Source organism: Grammomys surdaster, unplaced genomic scaffold (assembly GCF_004785775.1).
Source record: "Grammomys surdaster isolate TR1022 unplaced genomic scaffold, NIH_TR_1.0 214, whole genome shotgun sequence".
NCBI lineage: Eukaryota > Metazoa > Chordata > Mammalia > Rodentia > Muridae > Grammomys > Grammomys surdaster.
The window spans coordinates 1,248,836-1,267,284 of record NW_021604659.1 but is presented as its reverse complement, the minus strand read 5'-3'; the positions used below and the strand labels follow the sequence as shown (position 1 = coordinate 1,267,284).

At 43.5% G+C, this 18,449-nt stretch overlaps 2 protein-coding genes across 2 annotated transcripts in view; one reads left to right on the top strand and one right to left on the bottom strand.

Moving 5' to 3' along the window:
• Positions 1-18,449, top strand: part of Dock1 (dedicator of cytokinesis 1) — a 508,897-nt gene that overhangs the window by 217,228 nt on the left and 273,220 nt on the right. The window lies entirely within an intron of this gene.
• Positions 1-18,449, bottom strand: part of Insyn2a (inhibitory synaptic factor 2A) — a 56,086-nt gene that overhangs the window by 2,858 nt on the left and 34,779 nt on the right. Inside the window, exon 3 of the mRNA XM_028772527.1 lies at positions 14,422-14,493. Coding sequence (XP_028628360.1) covers positions 14,422-14,493 — 72 coding nt within the window. The remainder of the gene's footprint in view (positions 1-14,421; positions 14,494-18,449) is intronic.

Genomic DNA, 18,449 nt, shown 5'->3' with positions numbered 1-18,449 from the left:
AAATAATTTACTTTCTCAGGCAAGCCTCAGTGAAGAAAGGCCTTGCCATGCAAGCACGAAGATGTGAGTTCCACCCTCAACTCCCACTTACAAGTCGGGTGTGGTAGTGTATGTTTATAATTCCAGTGCTGGGTGCTGGGCAGAGTCCAGGCAGTTCTCTGGAACTCATTAGCCAGCCAGCCTGGCAATCAATGAGCTCCAGGTTCAGAGAGAAACCCTGCCTCCAAAAGTAAGATGCTGATTAAACAAGGGCTACTCTCAAAGCTGATTCTCCCTCTCCTGGCAGCTGTCATTTGCCAATAGCTCATCAGTTAGGGGAACAACTTTGTAGCCACGTCTTCTGTTCATGCTGGGGTCTTGTGTGGCTTAAGTTTCCACAAGGACTGTACATGTAGTTTCAATGGCTGTGAGTTCGTATGTGCAGCTGCTCTGTTGAGCACAGAGGATGTTTCTGTGTATTCATGACCTCTGGCTCTTATAGTCTTTATGACATGACGCTGCTTCCTCAGTGACCCCTGAGCTTTGTGAGGTAGTCCACCTATCCAAGAATACATGGGCAGTACCAATTGGTCTTGACAGGTTGTAAAAAAAAAAAGAAAAGTTGGGAAAGTAGAAGCGGGAGGAGTTAGAGTAGGAGGTGAATATGATAAAACACATTATTCAGAATTCTCAAGTATAAAAATGAAATTTAAAAGAAAATTGAGAGCTATAGAGTCAGAGACTCAGCTTCTGGCCTCCACATGCACATAGATGTGCACATGACCACAAGACCATGTACATGCACTTTACACAAAGAATTGAAATCAAAGTCTGTTATATATCTGTTGCCACAGAAAATTGGAAAGTCAGATTGAACACCCTATTTATCCTGAATTGTCCACATGGACATGAGGCAAATTAGCTAGCCAGCAAACACGGGCAGAGTCAGAAGTCATAACATGCACACATATGACACACACACTTGTAGTGGATCAAGCTGTGTATTCCCTTGCAACTGCCTCCAGTTAGAGAAGCCTGTTGGCTGACACCACCATACATGCATGACTTTGACTTGCCTTCTTTCGAAGTTGTACTTGTCTGAAGCATTCTTATGGACTATAGCTAGGAGAGGACTCTAGGGAGGACTCTTGTGTTTATTGCTTCAGCACTACTGAAAGGTTTCTGTTGTTACCAAACACAGCTTCCCAGGAAAAGCAGCATAGATAGTGTTTGGTCAAAACAATACAAGATTGTAATTACACCCTGGGAGCAGGAGTGTGCAAGGATGTATGTGTTAGAAAGATAAGATTGGAGATGTGTTTCAAAATATACCCTGCTACTTAGGAAGATGCAGGGAAGAGTGCTGCCAGTGTGCTGGAGTTGTTGTTTATGTCTTTGGGAAGGAGTGATGGTCTGCTAGAATCCCCTCTTAATGGATCCCCTGAGCCATTGTTTTTCTGTGATGATGTGGCACTGGAAAGCCTCTCTTCCCATCTCCTGCTGTTTAGATCATACGGTTTGGACTAGGGCTCTGGAGTCTTCCACTCTGTCCTCTCACTTTGTCCAGATGCCAGACGAAATGTCAGTAGACTTCAGTGAGTGTTCATAACATTCTGTAGCCAGGGAGACCATCCGTGAACCATCTATAAGCACGAAATCCTGTCCATTTAGGAAACCATTAATCCCAGCCAAATTCTGACATTTCAGAAACACAAAACAGCAAAGCCGTATTGTCTGGAGTCTCAAAAATAAGTTCAAGCCCTATTGAATGACCCAGTTTATGATTTCTAAATTCTATACACCATTTTTCTTATTGTCAAAGGCAGTAATGCCACTGAGAGGTTTTTTTTTTTGTTTTTTAAATTTCAAGAAGTTAATGGCTGTTCTCCATTTTTTCCATAAGAAGCCTTATTTTCTTCCTCATTTATTTTTAGGAACTGTGTGTGTGTGTGTGTGTGTGTGCCTGCATGTGTATCTGTGTGTGTCTGTGTGTGTGTGTGCCTGTGTATGTGTGTCTGTGTGTGTGTACCTGTGTGTGTGTGTACCTGTATGTATCTGTTTGACTTTGTGGGCAAGCATGCACACTCACACACATGCATGTGAGTGGATGGCACAGCGGATGTAGAAGTAGAAGACAACTTTTAGTAATCTGTTGAAATCCTCTTTGAGACACATTCTAGTTCCAGGAGGTAGAGTTGAAGCTGATGAGGTCAAGTGTCACCTATCTAGAATGTGTGGCAGTGTAGGCGAGGCAAGGCCCCTCCTAGAGACAGCTGTGCAAAGTGCAAACCTTAGGACATGGTGAACCTGTGACATCCCAGCCTGTCTGGGCTGTGGTACTTGAGAAAGCAGGAGATCCTGTCTTGGTGTAAGAGTCTGGGGAGCAGGGCTAAATTAATTCCTGCATCATCAGTGAGCTTCCATTTACTCCAGTTCAAGGAATGATAATTGCTGTTTTACCTAAAACTCTACAAAGAACACATTCTCAGACATACAAGTCTGCGAAAGACCATTTCACTATTAGTGAATAGTTCCAATATTACTTTGTTCTTACTGTTATGTGTTGACTGCAGATTTTACAATTGAATCTGGTGCCAATTTAAAAAAAAAAAAAAGAGCATTAGAGAATTCTCAGTCTGGATGCTTAGGCAACAAGAGCCTTTCAGGTGTCTGTGAGATGCGACATTTAGCTCAGCTAATACTGAAACACATCCTCCATGTCAAGGCCATTTCAGCTGTCCCAGGTAGCTTTTCAGTTGTTAGAACGGAGCATGTGGCGAGCACTTGCTAGACTACCGTCTAATCCTGGGCACCTGTAATTATTGAATTCCCATTAAGCAACTACATTGGGAATCCTGTCATTAACCAATTTATCACACCGCAGAACCATGTAATCACAGAGTAATCTAATCTGAGTTCTTGTTAACGAAATGACTCGACTTTATCTGTTGAGCACAGTCTTGTTTGTGCTCATCCAGAATGCTGCAGTCCGAAGCAGGCTTGGAAGAAGACAGCCACCAGGCCAGAGAGTTCCTGCTGGGACATGCCTGCCATGGGGTTCAGTGACACAGTGACCACCCGTGAGCCCTGCCGCTCCTCATTGCCTGCTCTGTGTTGTCCAGGTTGCAGTGTATCTGTCTGGGGATGGTATGCATGTGTCATCCAGCCACACTCTGGATAGGTGACCTCTGCCTGTTAAGTAGCAAAAAATGTGGTTTTTTGTTTTGTTTTTGTTTTTTCCCCACTGCCAGCTGCTAGCAGTTTCTTCTTGTCCAAGTGCACTCTGGGTTATTTGAGGTCTGAAGTAGATGGCTGAGTGTACAGGGCAGCATTACAAGGTTAAGAAGAATCTGGTTATCTCTGGCTGATTTAGAGCAAAGGTTTCTTTGATCTTCATGGCCAAATGGCCTCTGCTTGGAACAGAGGTCCTAGATACTGCAGAGCTGTACAGCTGTTCTGTCTCCAGTCCTCCATCTCTGAGACAGCCAGTTGGCCATATAAAGTTTAGGGAGGCCTGCCTGGCAGATGGCCAGTAGCCCATGCTTTGGTCTTTATCTTAACTCTGGGATGATGAACCGTCATCTGCTTCTATGTGTAAAGTGATGGCTGACATCATCTCTTTTCCTTGCCTGCTTCCTGTGGCCATTCCTTTGCCCACCTGGGGTACTTTCTCTGGCTCATAATATGGAATGCCACACTCCAACTCACACAATCTCTGCAACCTGACTACAAATTCTCCTCTTTGAGTTCCTTCTCTGATTTGCATTAAGGTTGGAGAATTATCCATTTGCTTTGATGCTGGGAACTGACCAGAGTTTTCTGGGTAAGTGGGCTCTGGCATCAGATAACAGGCTGTACCTTGTACTGAATGGAAGAGAAAGATCCTGGGACTCTGTGTTAATAGCTATTGCCCAGGGAATGTTATTGATACCCTCCAAAGCTTTCCTTTCCTTGTCCACACCTCCATTCTCTTTCCAGAAGTCTAAAACAGTGCCTCCAATTAGGGATTCCTAATGGGCTGAAGCCCTGTTTGCAAGTGTTGCAAAGCCTTGACTCTACTCTTCTGTGGCTCTTGGTGGCTCATGATTAAAGGATGCGAAGTCATCCATTTCTTTGGTTAATCATTTTGTCTTAAAGGTAACTTTTAGTTATGAGAGTTTATTAAAAAAAAATCATTGTTCTATATATTTCTTGTATAAGTATACATGCATTGATGCATACATACACATGTTACTTTACATGTCTTAATGTATATTTGGAATCCCTAGATTAACCTACCATTTCTCATGTGCCATATGCCTTTTATTGTTGTGTGGTACATTTTTGTTTTGTTTTTGAAACAGTCTCTTGCTGGTCTGGAACTTGGCAAGTACGGCTAGGCTGTCTGGCCTGTTAGCTCCAAGAATTTGCTTATCCTCTCAGCGATGGGATTTTAAGTATTTGCAGGATGCCTGTGTTTTTTCTGTGTGTTCTGAGGTTAGGCTCAGTTTTGTTCCCATGCTTGCAGTGTAAACACTTCATCAACTTCGCCATCTCTCCAGCATAGTCTGTATATTTCTAAAGAAGTAAAATTCGCTCTAGTCTAATTCTCCGGCTGTTCTCTCAGCCCATACCCAAGCTTAGTTTCCTTCCTGGGTAAGATACTAAGTTTCTTATTAATGCTTCTCCTGGTCACATCATGGGAGGCAGCAGTACAGTATTCTGGTGCCTCTTTTCGCTCATTTGAACCTCCTGCAAAACTTAGGTTCTGCCAACTGATACCTCAGCTTAAATGAATGCCTCAGGTGAAGTCTTTCTCTGCTTCTCATTCTAAAGCAGGAAAGAGCTAGAAGCTGGTGAGTGTGGTCCCTGAGCTTGTTTTCTGAAGTGGAAGACCCCAAATCTTTCATTTCTCCTGCCTGTCAATGCCTTATGGCCCAGTGAGATTCAGATCCCTAGCCTCTATTTTAATTCTCTTTGAGTTAGATCACAGTGTCCCTGGTGCTAACTGTGACTCTGCACATCTTGCTCTGCTACTGTGGATAAATCATCTCACCTTGGGGACCCAAACTCCCTTGGCTGTGAAGTGGTGATGGAGAGTCTTCCACTCAGAGGGCAGTTCCCAAGAGCCAGTGTACTGGGAGCATGGGGAGCTCTTATCCTGGGTCTTTGGATGGGATTAGTAATGTTTCTGAGTACAGCACCTAGTAGACATGCAGGCTCCTACTGTATGGACATGTACTGTATGGAAAAACACCAGCATTGTCCAGAGGAAGCTGGTGGTAGGGACTGTCCCAGGCTTTGCTCTCTTGTGTGCTAGAGGAATCTAAGCAACTACTTTTCTTTCTCTCTACTCTGTTTATCTACATCCTCAGCCACTTCTCCAGGCAGTAGAAGAAATAAAATCTAAAGTAGCCATCGTTTTCCTCTGAACATTCCCTATAGAGCATCTAAGGGGGACTCTATATCTTGTCTACATTCCTAGACACGCACAGATTTTTCCTGCCTCTCTGCCAGCTCATCCAGTGGCTCTCACACCTCTCCCCCTCCCCAGTAGCCACATACTCTACCACCTCATTGCAGAACCTTGGCATTTCCCCTTTGGCCTTGAAATAGCTGGGTCTTGTTCTTGCCACCTCCAGAGTCTCCATGGCCCAAGTAAGTGCCCAACACCTTGTCCACATCCTGCTACTGTGTCTAAATTGAGGTTGCTTGTCTCCCTTTCCTTCAGTGGGTTTTCTAGAGAAGTTATCTGCCTACTCACAGGTCATGCAGAACACCCTGGCATGCCATAATCTGGCCAAGTGCTCTCCATGTCTATCTGGGAATCTACTGAGGTACACACATGCCACATTGACTCCATCTTTCACTGTGATTCAGCCAGTGCAGGCCTCTCCGAGCATACCCTCCTTATTTACTGAGTCATAGTAAACTGACTTGAACTGAATCTCCCCCTTCCAAACTCACAGAGCTATACTATCCAGCCTGTGCTATTTTACATTTAATGTGTGTTCTATTTGTAGAATTCTGTTTATTGGGTATTATATAATATGTACATAGTATTTGGTTGTATTTTATCTCTTATCTCTATAAAATATATATTGACCTATATGAGGATATGGATCTCATTCCAATCAGGTATTGATGATTTATAATTAGTAGCTTTTTAATTTTTAGTTAAAGATTTGCTATCCTTCCCCAGTCCTATATTTCATGTATTCCACATCTGTTTATAACACTACTATAAGACTTCAAAGCACCGGACATAGTTGCCTATCTAGAAATAATTCAATTATTGAGACTATAAAAATCTTTGCTATAACAAAGATATTATGGGTATAGTTTTAAAAATTACCCTTCCATTGTGGCTACAAATTAAAATACATAGTATCCAAAGCAGGTTAAAGAGTGATCTTTCAGAATGTACCCTCTTAACTTTTCTCTGACCTTTGGGATATGCTTGGCTGAGGCCCCAGCCTGTCCACCTTTTCCTGCCCTACCAGGTCTTATGGGCGTGCCCAAGCTTAAGGACAGGGCAGTCCAAGCTCATAGCCCTCAAAGAGCCCTGCTCTGGCCACAGGGCAGCAGAAGCAAATTCAAGACACTTTGATAACTTCTGCCTGTTGTCACTTCCCTCAAGCAGGCAGAAATGTGGCCAGCTGACTAGGAGATTGTTATATGAGTACTACGCACGTCTCATGTCACCCTAAGAGAACTTGCCAAGATCATGGTTTATAATTAGATGGGGTCAATCATTTATTAAATATAGCTGGTCTCGCATTGCCATTCTAGCCTCAGTGACAAGCATGGCTTTCTCTCTTTGGGGTATAATTGCAGTGAATTGCAGAGAATATAGGACTTTCATCTTATCTGCAATCTCCTCTAATATGTCCCATCCCCCAGGTAGTGGGACTTGGTTATAATCATAATCCTCTCCTCCCTTGCCCTTATCATTTTGGAGGCTTCTCTGCAACTCTGTTCAGCAGCCTGCTTTGGAGTCCTTCCTTGGCTCTGTTCCTTTAGCTCTGGCCAAAGTGGGGAGAGGCTGCCGAGGGGGGCTGGGCACCACCGCACCTGGAAATCACTGAACTCTTCCCAGAAAATGTTTTGTGACCCAATTCAGGAATTAGTGGGAAATCTGAATCCTGTATTTAGGCCCTAGAAGATCCCCATATTCACCTAAAACCGCATGGCATCAGTTTCCTTATGAAAATTGATAGATTTCCTTTCCTTGGTGCTAATTTAGACTTCAGAAAAAGGTTCTCTAATTTTCACCCCTTGAGTTAACCAAATGCGAGGGCTGAGGCTGCTCTGGGGTCTTCTGCCCTGAATAAAATTTAAGTCATTGCTTTGCCAACAAGATGTGGGGATGTGGGCAGCTTTCACTCTGGATGCCACTGTTAGCTTCACAGTGTCTGCAGAAGGGAAGCAAGGTGTTTCTGAAGGTTTGAAAGATCCTTACATTCTGGGGGGGAAAGAGATAGTATATTTTTAGGTTCTAAAAGAATACTGAGAGAAATTGGATTATTAGCTTTGGGAATTTTCAAGAAGAATTTTGAGGCCTGTCAAAGCTATTCTTTTCCCCTGACTTAATTTATTTTACTAAAAAAATAGTTCCTTTATGTTGGAATAACATTGCGTGAGGTATTGTCTAAGGGCTCCGTTCCGTTACCGTCCCCCATCCCCACTTAACCAGTGTGAATTAGAACACACCTATGTATGGTAGATAGAAGACGCTTTTCCCCCATTTCGGCTCAGACTGCTAAAGAACTCAATATGCACAAGAGGAGTAATTGAAGCGACACTGGAAAGGGTATTTCCACTAAGAGATAATCGTCGGGTGACACAGGCTGCAGAGACATTGCTGCTCCAAGTGGCTCTGGAGATAGCCTCAGACTGGCACTGGCTCTGCATATAAATGCAATTACCTCTCTCTACAATAAGACTTCATTAGCTATGCTATGCCCTGCTCCCTCACCCTGACCAGCTCCTTTCTGCACAACACTGGGTACAAGTGAAGAATCCTCCTTCCACATGTATCTCCCTGTCTTTCCAACCATATATTTTGTGTGCTCAATGGTGTGTGGTAAATTAATCGGGAATGATATAAGAAAGGGCAGTCATAGTCTCTTTGTATTCCTTACCCTGTCTAATCATTTGAGGGTGTTTCCTTCATCTTTCCTAAAAACTGACCATCATTTTGGGTGAGAACATATATCCTCAAGGCCTTGAGACTGCTTCCTGCTTGAGACTCGTGTACTGGGAAGTCCTCAGTTCCCCTGGGGCCATCTTTATAAGAGATGGTCTGGTACCTGCCAGTTCCTAACTCTCCAGCAGAGGGAGCTCTCAAAAACATAGCTAAGCTACCACCTTCTTACCATCTTTGTACCTCATTGTCAGGCAAACCTTCATGGTATCCTGTCTCCTCTATATCTGTCAGATGATGGGATTGTGCCACCTTACAGGACAACGCACAAGTTCCCCCGCCCTCGGTGTTACAACAAGGCTCGGTAGGCCGGGGCCCTTCCTTCGTCCTGATGCCCTGCCCACTTACTGCCACAGTTAGTGATTACTGGTATCACCTGAGGCCACTTTTGTGACAGCCTTGATACTATAAAAATGAAGCAGGAGTAGGCAGTTCTACCCAAAGTCTGTCCTAACCCTGTTCAAGAAGAACTTCCTGTCTGGAAACAATACTCCTTAATTAATCTGTGCAACATTATTATTATCATCGTCTACAGCTCAGTGGTGTCCCCCAAAGCCTTTGAATCAAGCCTGGCTCCCTGTTATTTTCATGAAGACATACACATTAGAATTCACCCCCTCTCCTTGTTCTGCTATTGCACTATTATTTTATGAATTAACCAGTTCAGCAAAAGAGGGAAGGGGCGGATTTGCTAATGGTCTTTCATTGTTCCCTTTGAAACCAAATCTGAGCACAAGGTGAATCACTGGAGGTGACATCAGATTAGTCTGACAGCAGTGTTGCCGGGATAGGCTGGAGACAAAGACTTTGCCATTTATTCTTAAAACATTTCTAAACTAATTAAAGCATATTTTGACAGGAAGTAGGGATGATGCGGCAGAAAAGTTTTACTTAAAGGAAAGTCCAACTCGCATCCCTTTTAATCTTTCTTCGTGCAGAACTTCCCCTTCATTTGAATATCTCAGTTGGTCCAGATCACAATCAAAGGGGTGTCATTTTAGGGGAAAATGTGATCATGTTAAGCGTCTCAATAGTTCCGGTTGTGAAGAGATAGAACCTTCTGGTGCTTGGCATTGCAGTGAGCTAGTGAGTAGTGGGAGCAGCTGTCAGTTGTGGGCTACATCTGCACATGCATTGGCCAATGGGGGTGCAGGGTTTTTGATGAGGAGGGGTGCTTTATATGTCCACATATTCCTCCTCATCCCAGTGCACAGGCCCTGTCTGAGTCCCCAGGCCCTTTCTTGTTCTGTATTTGTAAAGAGACTGTAAACAGTCTTGGATTTCAGAGTTGGAAAGGATCCTTTGTAATTCTGCAGGACTTAAAAGGCGAATGGATACCAGCCCACAAGAAAAGGGAACAGCCAAGCCCTGAACCCCAGGCACCCAGATCTGAGAGGCTGGCTTTGACATAGCAATGTTTCCAACCTTTGCCTGGCGCATCCCCCCCCCACTCCCCCCCCCACCCCCGCCTTTATTTCCTGAAAAGACTTCAAGACCTTTTGTTCTTTTGGTATTTTTCTCAAGTCCTGTATATTTCCACGGCAAAATCCTATTTCCTAGTGAAGTATGTACTTTCCACCCATGACAAAGGCACACATGTATTACAAGGCCAGGCTCATCCAAAAGCAGGTACCTTGGCCAACTGCTACTAGAAGCTCAGGGGTTTTTCTGCTTTGTGGAGAAGACAGCTGGGTTTCCAGTGTTTAAATGTGAGTTAGATAGGGTCAAGTTCATTGTCCTATAGGGCGCTCTGTCTGCCAATAAGCAGGTATGACAAATTACAATTTGGGGACATTGGCAGTTTTCATGGTCCCCTGTGTACTTCAGCTTCTAAGATAACCACAGACATGTGGCATTTAAAAAAAACTCCCAATTTGAAACCTGCTTTAATCTTTCCCAATCTCAGACATGCTCCTAGCAGGGAGAGGCTGTCCTGGAGGGACATAGGTCCTCAACTTCAGAATATGGTCCCTTCTCCTTGGTGCCAAAAATCAGGCTTCGGAGAGATTGCAAAGACTCTGACCTTGAGTTAAGCTTTTCTCCTTTGCTCAGATTGTTGTCATAGAGACAGCCATTTCTATCTCCCATGTGTATTGGATTTTGGTATTCAGATGGGACCCTGAACTGCTGTGCCTCATTAACTACCATTGCCCTTCCTTGGGTAATGTTGCCAATACCTACCTACCCAAGGCCAGTGCTCTTCTCTCTCAATCTCTCTCTCTCTCTCTCTCTCTCTCTCTCTCTCTCTCTCTCTCTCTCTCTCTCTCTCTCTCTCTCTCTCTCTGACTCAGACCTTTCGTTGTTCTGCAACTATCTGCTTGCCAAAAAACATGTTGTTAATTGTTCCTGGACTTGTTTATGCCCTTCATATTCATCATTGATATGATGCGATTTGAATATTGTAAAATCCAGTAAGTTATTCTTGTCTTTGGACAGAGGGGCGATGTCACATAAAATGCACAAAAAGAATAGGGGCAGCTCCAGGATACAGCCAGCCTGCTCTGGGGTCTGGTTCAGTCACATGGCATAGCTCCATTTTCAATACAGGAAAGCAGCCATGACTCCCGGAAAACAACTTGAGAGTCTTTTTGGAGATATCTACGTTTAGAGGAGATGCTCAGGCCTCCCTGCAAAAGACTGACCACACCTTAAATCACATAGGTGTGAGATTTCAATGTTTATAATATAAATTAAAGCGATATACTTATGCCAGGTGGATAAGACTTGCTGTGGTTTCCCCCAAGGCGGAGGGTTTCCAGTTAACAAACAGCTACATTTTTCTGATCTTTAGCGTCTGTTCCTGTGAATCTCAAGAAACTCTTGTGGCATTTCAGAGATTGTGAGAAGAACTGTTGTGTTTTATCTCTAGTAAAGGATAACAGGAGCTGGGTGTAGTGGCACACACCTTTAATCACAGCACTTCGGAAGCAGGAGCAAGTGGATCCCTGTTAGTTCAAGGTCAGCCTATTACATCATGAGTTCCAGGACAGCCAGGACTATATAGTAAGTCCCTGTCTCAAAACCAAACCAAACAAAGGATGACAGGAACGTCAAGGGGAGAGTTGGATGTGCTTTGTGTGTTCTCCTTGATAGGAGCTGGGATGCCTTTTTGAACACGTGTTACAAGACTCAATGAAAGAAGGGCTGAAGGAACTGTGGAAAGTCCATCTGGATTGGAAATAACATGCAGAATGTTCTACAACTTGCTCACTAAGCCTAAGTAGCTTCTGTGTGCAACACACTTTTGGAGTTGAAATGTGTTTTTGCTTCATATTGCTTTGAGTGGAATAATTTTGAACTACTCTTCTGGAAGAGAGAGGGGAAGCTCCACTCTTCCTCCCACTCCATCCTCTGCTAATGTTCAGCATTGGTTCAGGGTCTGATGGAGTCTGTGAGGCAGTAAAAAGCCTCTTCTCTATCCTGTTTGTGAAAATGCATCCCACCAAATCCTGTTGTTAATGCAAAGTTCTCTGGGAGTTGACGCGAACCCACTGGTTTATATAGTGGGATGAGGGGGGTTATTGTGCCTCTGACTTTCTTCTTCATGAGTCTTCCTCAGATTCTGGAATCTTCTTCTAATGTCTGGACACTTACTGGTGTTTTGCATGAGAAACCTTGGGTTAATGTATTTGGATTCCTGAAGAATGCTAGTTGAGCTAATTCAATACTCTAGGCTAATTTCCCCCAAAGACAAATTCTTATCCTTCTCCGACTCATTAAAATCACCTCTAATATCACTTTTTAATACAAGTCACCCCTGGATTTAGAGCTAAATTTATTTAAATTATTTTCAGTTACCTTGGACAATGTCCTAATAAATTCTTTTTTCAATCACCCACAAAACGTTAAGTAGTTTTATCCTGAACATGCTCACCCCATGAACTTTCTCTAGAAATCTTTTCCACTTCAGACTTCTCACATTAGGTGACTGGATGAACTCTGACCCTGGAAATATTCTAAATCCCAGGCAGGAATTGCCTAATGCACTTGCAGGTTCTAATTGTATTCATGTCAGTAGTCAAAATGGGATGTCCTGGCTAAAGCCCCTCACTGTTGATTCAAAGCTCTTATCCACTGTGTGGATGTCGTGCCAACTTCCTACTCCATATGCTCATCAGAAAGATGCTCCCTCTGAGTCAGAACGAGGAGTTCTAAATAGGAAAGCCTCTGTGTGGCGCTTAATGTTTTACCTTCACATGGACAGCAACCAAGAGCAATCACAAGCTTCATGCCCTGACTGTGGTTGCTGGGAGTGTCCTGGCTCCTTCCCTATTGCCCATGCCCTGGCCTTTTACTTGTGCTTCTTACAAAATCATGGTGTAGGATGTTTTCAACATGGTGGCCTTCTCAACCCCACCTCTACTTATGCTTTGGACCCCATGACTTCATTCTCATGGGCTTTTCTATGCATTGCAGGACATTGGCAGCATCTGTGGAGTCTTCCTACCTATCAGATGCCAGTCATGCATACCTAGCTGTGACCAATGTATCCCGTCAGACTCTGCTCATCATCCTGTGGGAGTTAGGATCATTGGGGTCATTCAGTGTCTATGTCTAGCTGTCGTTTCTTCTGCTAGCTCCCTAACAACATTCCACATGACCCAGCTCCACTTTTAAAGATCCAAGTCCCTATCTGGGATACAGCCATATTAATGTTGCACGTTAGCACAGAACTGATGGATATGAGCTATTCCTGTAAGCTGTACTGCCCAGGGAAGTAGGTAGATGAACTGCAGATCTTCACCTATCCCTCCTCTCTAAATTTAGCCCCTCAGACTTATTCCAACTCTGTATCTGCCCCTGTGGCCTGAAGTCTTCCCACACTGTCCAGATTTGAACTTTTCATGCAGTGCTAGTGACATTTTGTTCACTTGTTTTCTCTAACAGGGGAACAAGGAGGATCTTCTCTAGATTTTTAGGCATATTTAACTACTAAGTTAATACTGTTTTGTTTGTTTTTTGTTTTTGTTTTTTTTGATAATTTTACATCTTACTGAAACTTTTTCCCAAAAGAAGAAACACAGATAACCATTAGGTGTAAGAAAAAAGTGTTAACCATCAGGAGATACAAATCAAAACCACAATGGGATATTACCTCAATTCATAAAGACAACACTATTGTTAAATGTTGACCAGGATGTAGGAAAAGAATGTTTGAGACCATAACCACTATATAGGGGGATGTGCTTGATTGCACCTATGGAGGGGCTGTTGGTGGGAATGTGCTTGATCACACCTATGGAGGGGCTGTTGGTGGGAATGTGCTTGATCACACCTATGGAGGGGCTGTTGGTGGGAATGTGCTTGATCACACCTATGGAGGGGCTGTTGGTGGGATGTGCATGATCACACCACTGTGGAGAACCCTACTAGGTGCCCTCAGCCACCATAAGGGCTACACCTTTAGAAATGACATCAGAGTATCTCAGACATATGTACACTCAGCACTGCAGCACAGTTCACAGCAGCCAAGGCATGGGATCCCTCTTGGCCCTTGACTTCAGTCTTCATGTTTAAAGTGAAATAAATCATAATACCTGTCACTGTGGCCACAGTTTATAAAAATTTCAACCTCCCCACCCCCAAATTAGGAAAAAACAAAAGACAGCAATTTCTCAAAGTTATGACCATGCCTTAAAATCTTAAAATTACTGTCAAGGATCTAAATATAACTCTTGCCTATTGAAGGTTTCTGATCTATTCTAGTGGGTATCAGTTATTACAATGTTTAAATCATAAGCAAAACCACATGGCAAACAGTTGTAATTTCCTGAGAGGGGACTGTGTCACAGCAGGAGGACCATAGACCATGTAAGTTCCATGAAAGCACCTGTACATGCGGTGTGACAGAGTTGGACCTCTTCCATACTGTGTGGACTCAGGCCTTTGATCTATACCATCCGAAGGGCTTATATTTTACTGTTTTGCCAGAGCACAATTCTGTGCTCAAGACTATAGATTGCAAGGGAGTAAGCCATCAAAATGATACTTGTTCCTGAGACCACAAAGGTGCATTTACAAGATAAATGTGTTTATGCTCTCCTTCATCCTGGGGTTGTATACCTGGGGTTGAGGGTTGAGGGTTGGGCAGATGGATGCCTGTTTAGACATAGCCTAGAATTATGGTCAAGGAAGGACTTTTTTTTTTTTTTGGTCTGGTGAAATCTTCCCAGCATGGCCCGCAACGATTCTTGCAATTGTGGGTAAACAGCATTTGTCACTCAGAATAACAAAGTGGGAAGAGAATGTTAACATACCTATAGATAATACATGCACTGTTCCTGCACGTGTCACAATTAGCTGTGTCTTGCCCCGTCCGATATGAAAGCCTACAAGATAAGAACAGGAGAGCGTTACAATCGGTGGCTGAGGGTGGGGGTGGGGGAGTCAGTCGCTGGCCTCACAGAGCAGAAGCTTCAATTCAGACGCCTTCCCGATATGAGAAGCTTGTGATCATAGGAACTGACGCCTATGTGTTTATCACTCTGCTTCTGTCTCTGCCTTTATGGTACCAGCCAGTACACATCTACAGCCAAGATGTCACTGAAATTAAATTTAGAATGTGAACATACGCTCCTGATGAAGTGTGTAATCTGATTGCGTTATAAGCATGGGGAGTGGAATGTTTCAAAGTAACTTTATGTTTATTGTATTTAAAAAAAAAATCTTCCAGGAGAAAACCATGGGTTTAGAGGGTGACAACTGCCTGGTTTTATGACCTACCACCTCCTTCCTGTCCTGCTATAGCAGGGGTTGACATCCATGGCCTCTGGGTCAAATCCTAACCCCATCCTACATTTGTCTAGCATGCCTAGGATGAATTTTACATTGTTAAATGCTTAAGACATATCCAAAGAATACTATCTGTAACATGATTAAATTATGTATGTCTCCAAAGGTTTCATTCTGACCATAAATATTGTGATCTAATACATAAATGAATATGCATATAATTTCTTTGCGTTTGCCTTTTGGTCTATAAATCCTAGACTATTTCCTCAGTGGGTCTGTAGAGAAAACAGCTGCTGTTGTCTGTGACTGTATCTCTCCTATTGTCAAGATTTCTGATGCACTCTCTGGCTGTGTTGTCTGCAAGTAATGACTCTCTAAGGACAGAACATGGCAGACTTCAGCTCACTCTGGAGACCAAGTAGGTTTTTGAGGGGTAGGGGTGTGTATGTGTATGTATGTATGTGTGTATGTGTGTATGTATGTATGTATGTATGTATGTATGTATGTATGTGACAGGGGTGGGGGCATTCTGACTCTCTCATAATAAAATGATTAACTTTAGATTTTTTTTTTTGTAGTATTGTATTGAAACTTGCTTTGCTTTGATGGGGAGGATTTTAATTTTCCTAAACAAGTCAGGATTGCCTAGAATATATACCTTGAACTATTCAACCTCCCAAACCCTTGTATGTGGTACTTTATGCTCCCTCCCAACTACCTCAGTTGGACTTTCTGGTCATTCTAAGACACATGCATACTTTAGTCTAAATATCATTTGCACCAGGGGTCAAACATGAACGACTGAATCTGTCTGGTTGATGGTGAGAGAAGCGTTGCCATCTGGATTGTTTTCTGATCACCTTGGGGGCAGATTTGCATGAATAGCATCTCCCAGCAAGGTAACCAACCATGTGTACAGTGGCTGTGTCAACACCAACAGTCTCTGTTTATGTCACCTTTTCTGCTGTGTACACTGTGTGTGTATGCATTGTGAGTTTCAAATTGAAAATAACATTTGTTTCCTCATTTATATTTTGTGTTCTGTAAACATCTGACAGAAGCATTGGCAGCTCAGTGCTGACATTGTCTCTGTGGACTCAGTAAATACAAGCATGACTTTGAGTTCAGTTCAGTTTATTTGAGTTTGGTGTAGTTTATTTGTTAATCAAGTGACCATATTCTGCTCCAAAGTGTGGCCAAACATTTCCTGTGAGAGTTGCATTTGAAAGAGAGTTAGAATCACAGTATGACTGTGTTCAGACTGTCTCCCTGATGTACTAGGCACCTTTGGACACCCATATCTGCCCTTTCCACGTGGGCCTCATGTGCTCCCTCTGCTCTTCCTCATGAATGGCAGTTTCTTGTTCTTACCTCTTTCTCCCAAGTGGCAAGCCCCAAGGATACATCTGCCTGTTTGTTCCATCCTAGCAAGAGCCCTCTCCATCCTCTTGGGTATGCACAGCGTCCCTTTCCAACCTCTGGGATATGTACAGAGCCCTTCTCCAACCTCTTAGGTATGTACAGAGCCCTTCTCCATCCTCTTGGGTGTGCACAGAGCCCCTCTCCATCCTCCTGGGTGTGCACAGAGCCCCTCTCCATCCTCCTGGGTGTGCACAGAGCCTCTCTCTTTACCGTTTCCTCACTTGTTCTTCACCATAGCCCCCATACAGTGAGAAACTGGACCTGAGCCCACCTCCGTGCTGCAACATCCTTACAATGTCCATCCATTGTGATGTCCTGTCAGTCTGCTAGGCTGGGTTGCGTACAAGTGCTGTTTTCTTACTGGGTATGCACAATGCACAGGCAGTGCACCAACCAGTAAGCCTTTTGTGTTAGCCACATCCAAACTCTAGGTTCTTAAAGAAGGCTCCTGTGGTCCCCAACCACTATCTTGGGACCATCATTGTTATACTTCAAGCTCCTAGACCCATCCTCCCATAGACCTCACTACAGCCTCTCCCACACCTCTTCAGCATCACCCGTCATCTTGGCTGTCATCTTGGCTCAGTCACCTCCAAGCCTCAAGAGTCTCACTTGTATTAGTGCCTGGAGTCTTCTAATTAATTATTCTCTTCTCATTTTATGGAACAGAATCCAGCCACACCCCAGGACCAGAATCTCATCATTCTTAGACCCCAGGCTTCTGAAGCTCTGTGCTGCCTTGACTCTATCCAGGGACCTGTGTTTTTTACTACATGTAACTGACAGCTTGGGATAGTCGATGAATCCAACAATTACAGGACAAAGGCTTTAGGCAACAGAGAGTCACAAGAGGACCCTCTGCCAGGATGGTGGGAGGCTTTAGCAAGAAACTGTCCTTTCCTAAGCTCTCCTGAGCTGACTATGCTAATGGCTTATAGAAAGCACATGCTTCCATCCCAATCAGTTAGCAAGTACCTACTGAGTCAGGCTTGGCTGTGGCTATGCAGAAGCTGTTTATGAGGATGGTAAGTGCTTGTGAAGGGCTCAGGAGAGGTTGAGTTCACCAGGGAGCATTGGATGGCCTCCCAATGTTAGCCAGTCACATTTTTGTATTTTCAGAGGTATTTTCCATCAGCTTTCTGAGACTTATATTCAGGACTTCATTACCTACCAGGATCTCTCTTGGAGAGACCCTTCTGAATGTTTCCAACAGTCTCTTTAATATCCTTTCTGTGTTTGTCATTTAAAAGAATCAAACAAGTCAGAGAAGGATTAGCTTGTGGTAAAATGTAAAATGCTGACCTTTGATGTATGGCTAACTCACCCCAGGGTTCCTGCCAGCAGCTCTTGTCAATCATTGTCCCTACTGAAATTTTATCCATCAAAAGAGTGTTCTCCAGGAGTGTTCTCAGTACAGTACTCTTGATGGAAGAATCTGTTGTGCTCAGTGCTAATTAATCTTGGACCTTCCAAGCTCTAGAATTTGGCTTCACTGATCATATTAAGGCCACATTGATAACTGGGCTGCAATATGCGAATTGGGTCTGTACTGCAAATACAGACATAACAGATTCACTCACTTGAGCACAGGGAACACCAAGTGCCAATCAGTAATGTCCTTGCTTTTCCCCTCTCCCCTTGTAACTCTTTCCACAAAATCAGGAGGTGGAAGGACTGTCACTCTGTGTCGCTACTGTAAGAGAGGAGAGCAATGCCAAACCTCAAACTACTACAGCAAGAGCTTCTTCAGGGACAATAAGTCACAGATCTCTGGTGAATCAGAAGTTCTTAAGGTACTAGCCTAAGAACAAACCAAGGAGTCTGAGAACGTGCTGACCTTGTAAAATTTTCTTCCTGACTGCATTCAGGAATCCACGTTTTATACTGGGTTGTAAATTCATTCTCAATTCAATACCTGGTCCCCTTGGGTTGTTCGGATATATGACTATGGCCAATACAGTCAGAAGTGAATGCCATAAAGAAATGGAAGGACACATTGTGACTAGCTCTGGTCTCACAAGTTGAACCCTCTGGACTCCAGTGGCAAACATATTTGTCCTATGTAAAGATAGGGTAACTGTCCCACTATAGTGACCTATAAGGGTTTTTTTTTTTTTTTTTTTTTGGTTTT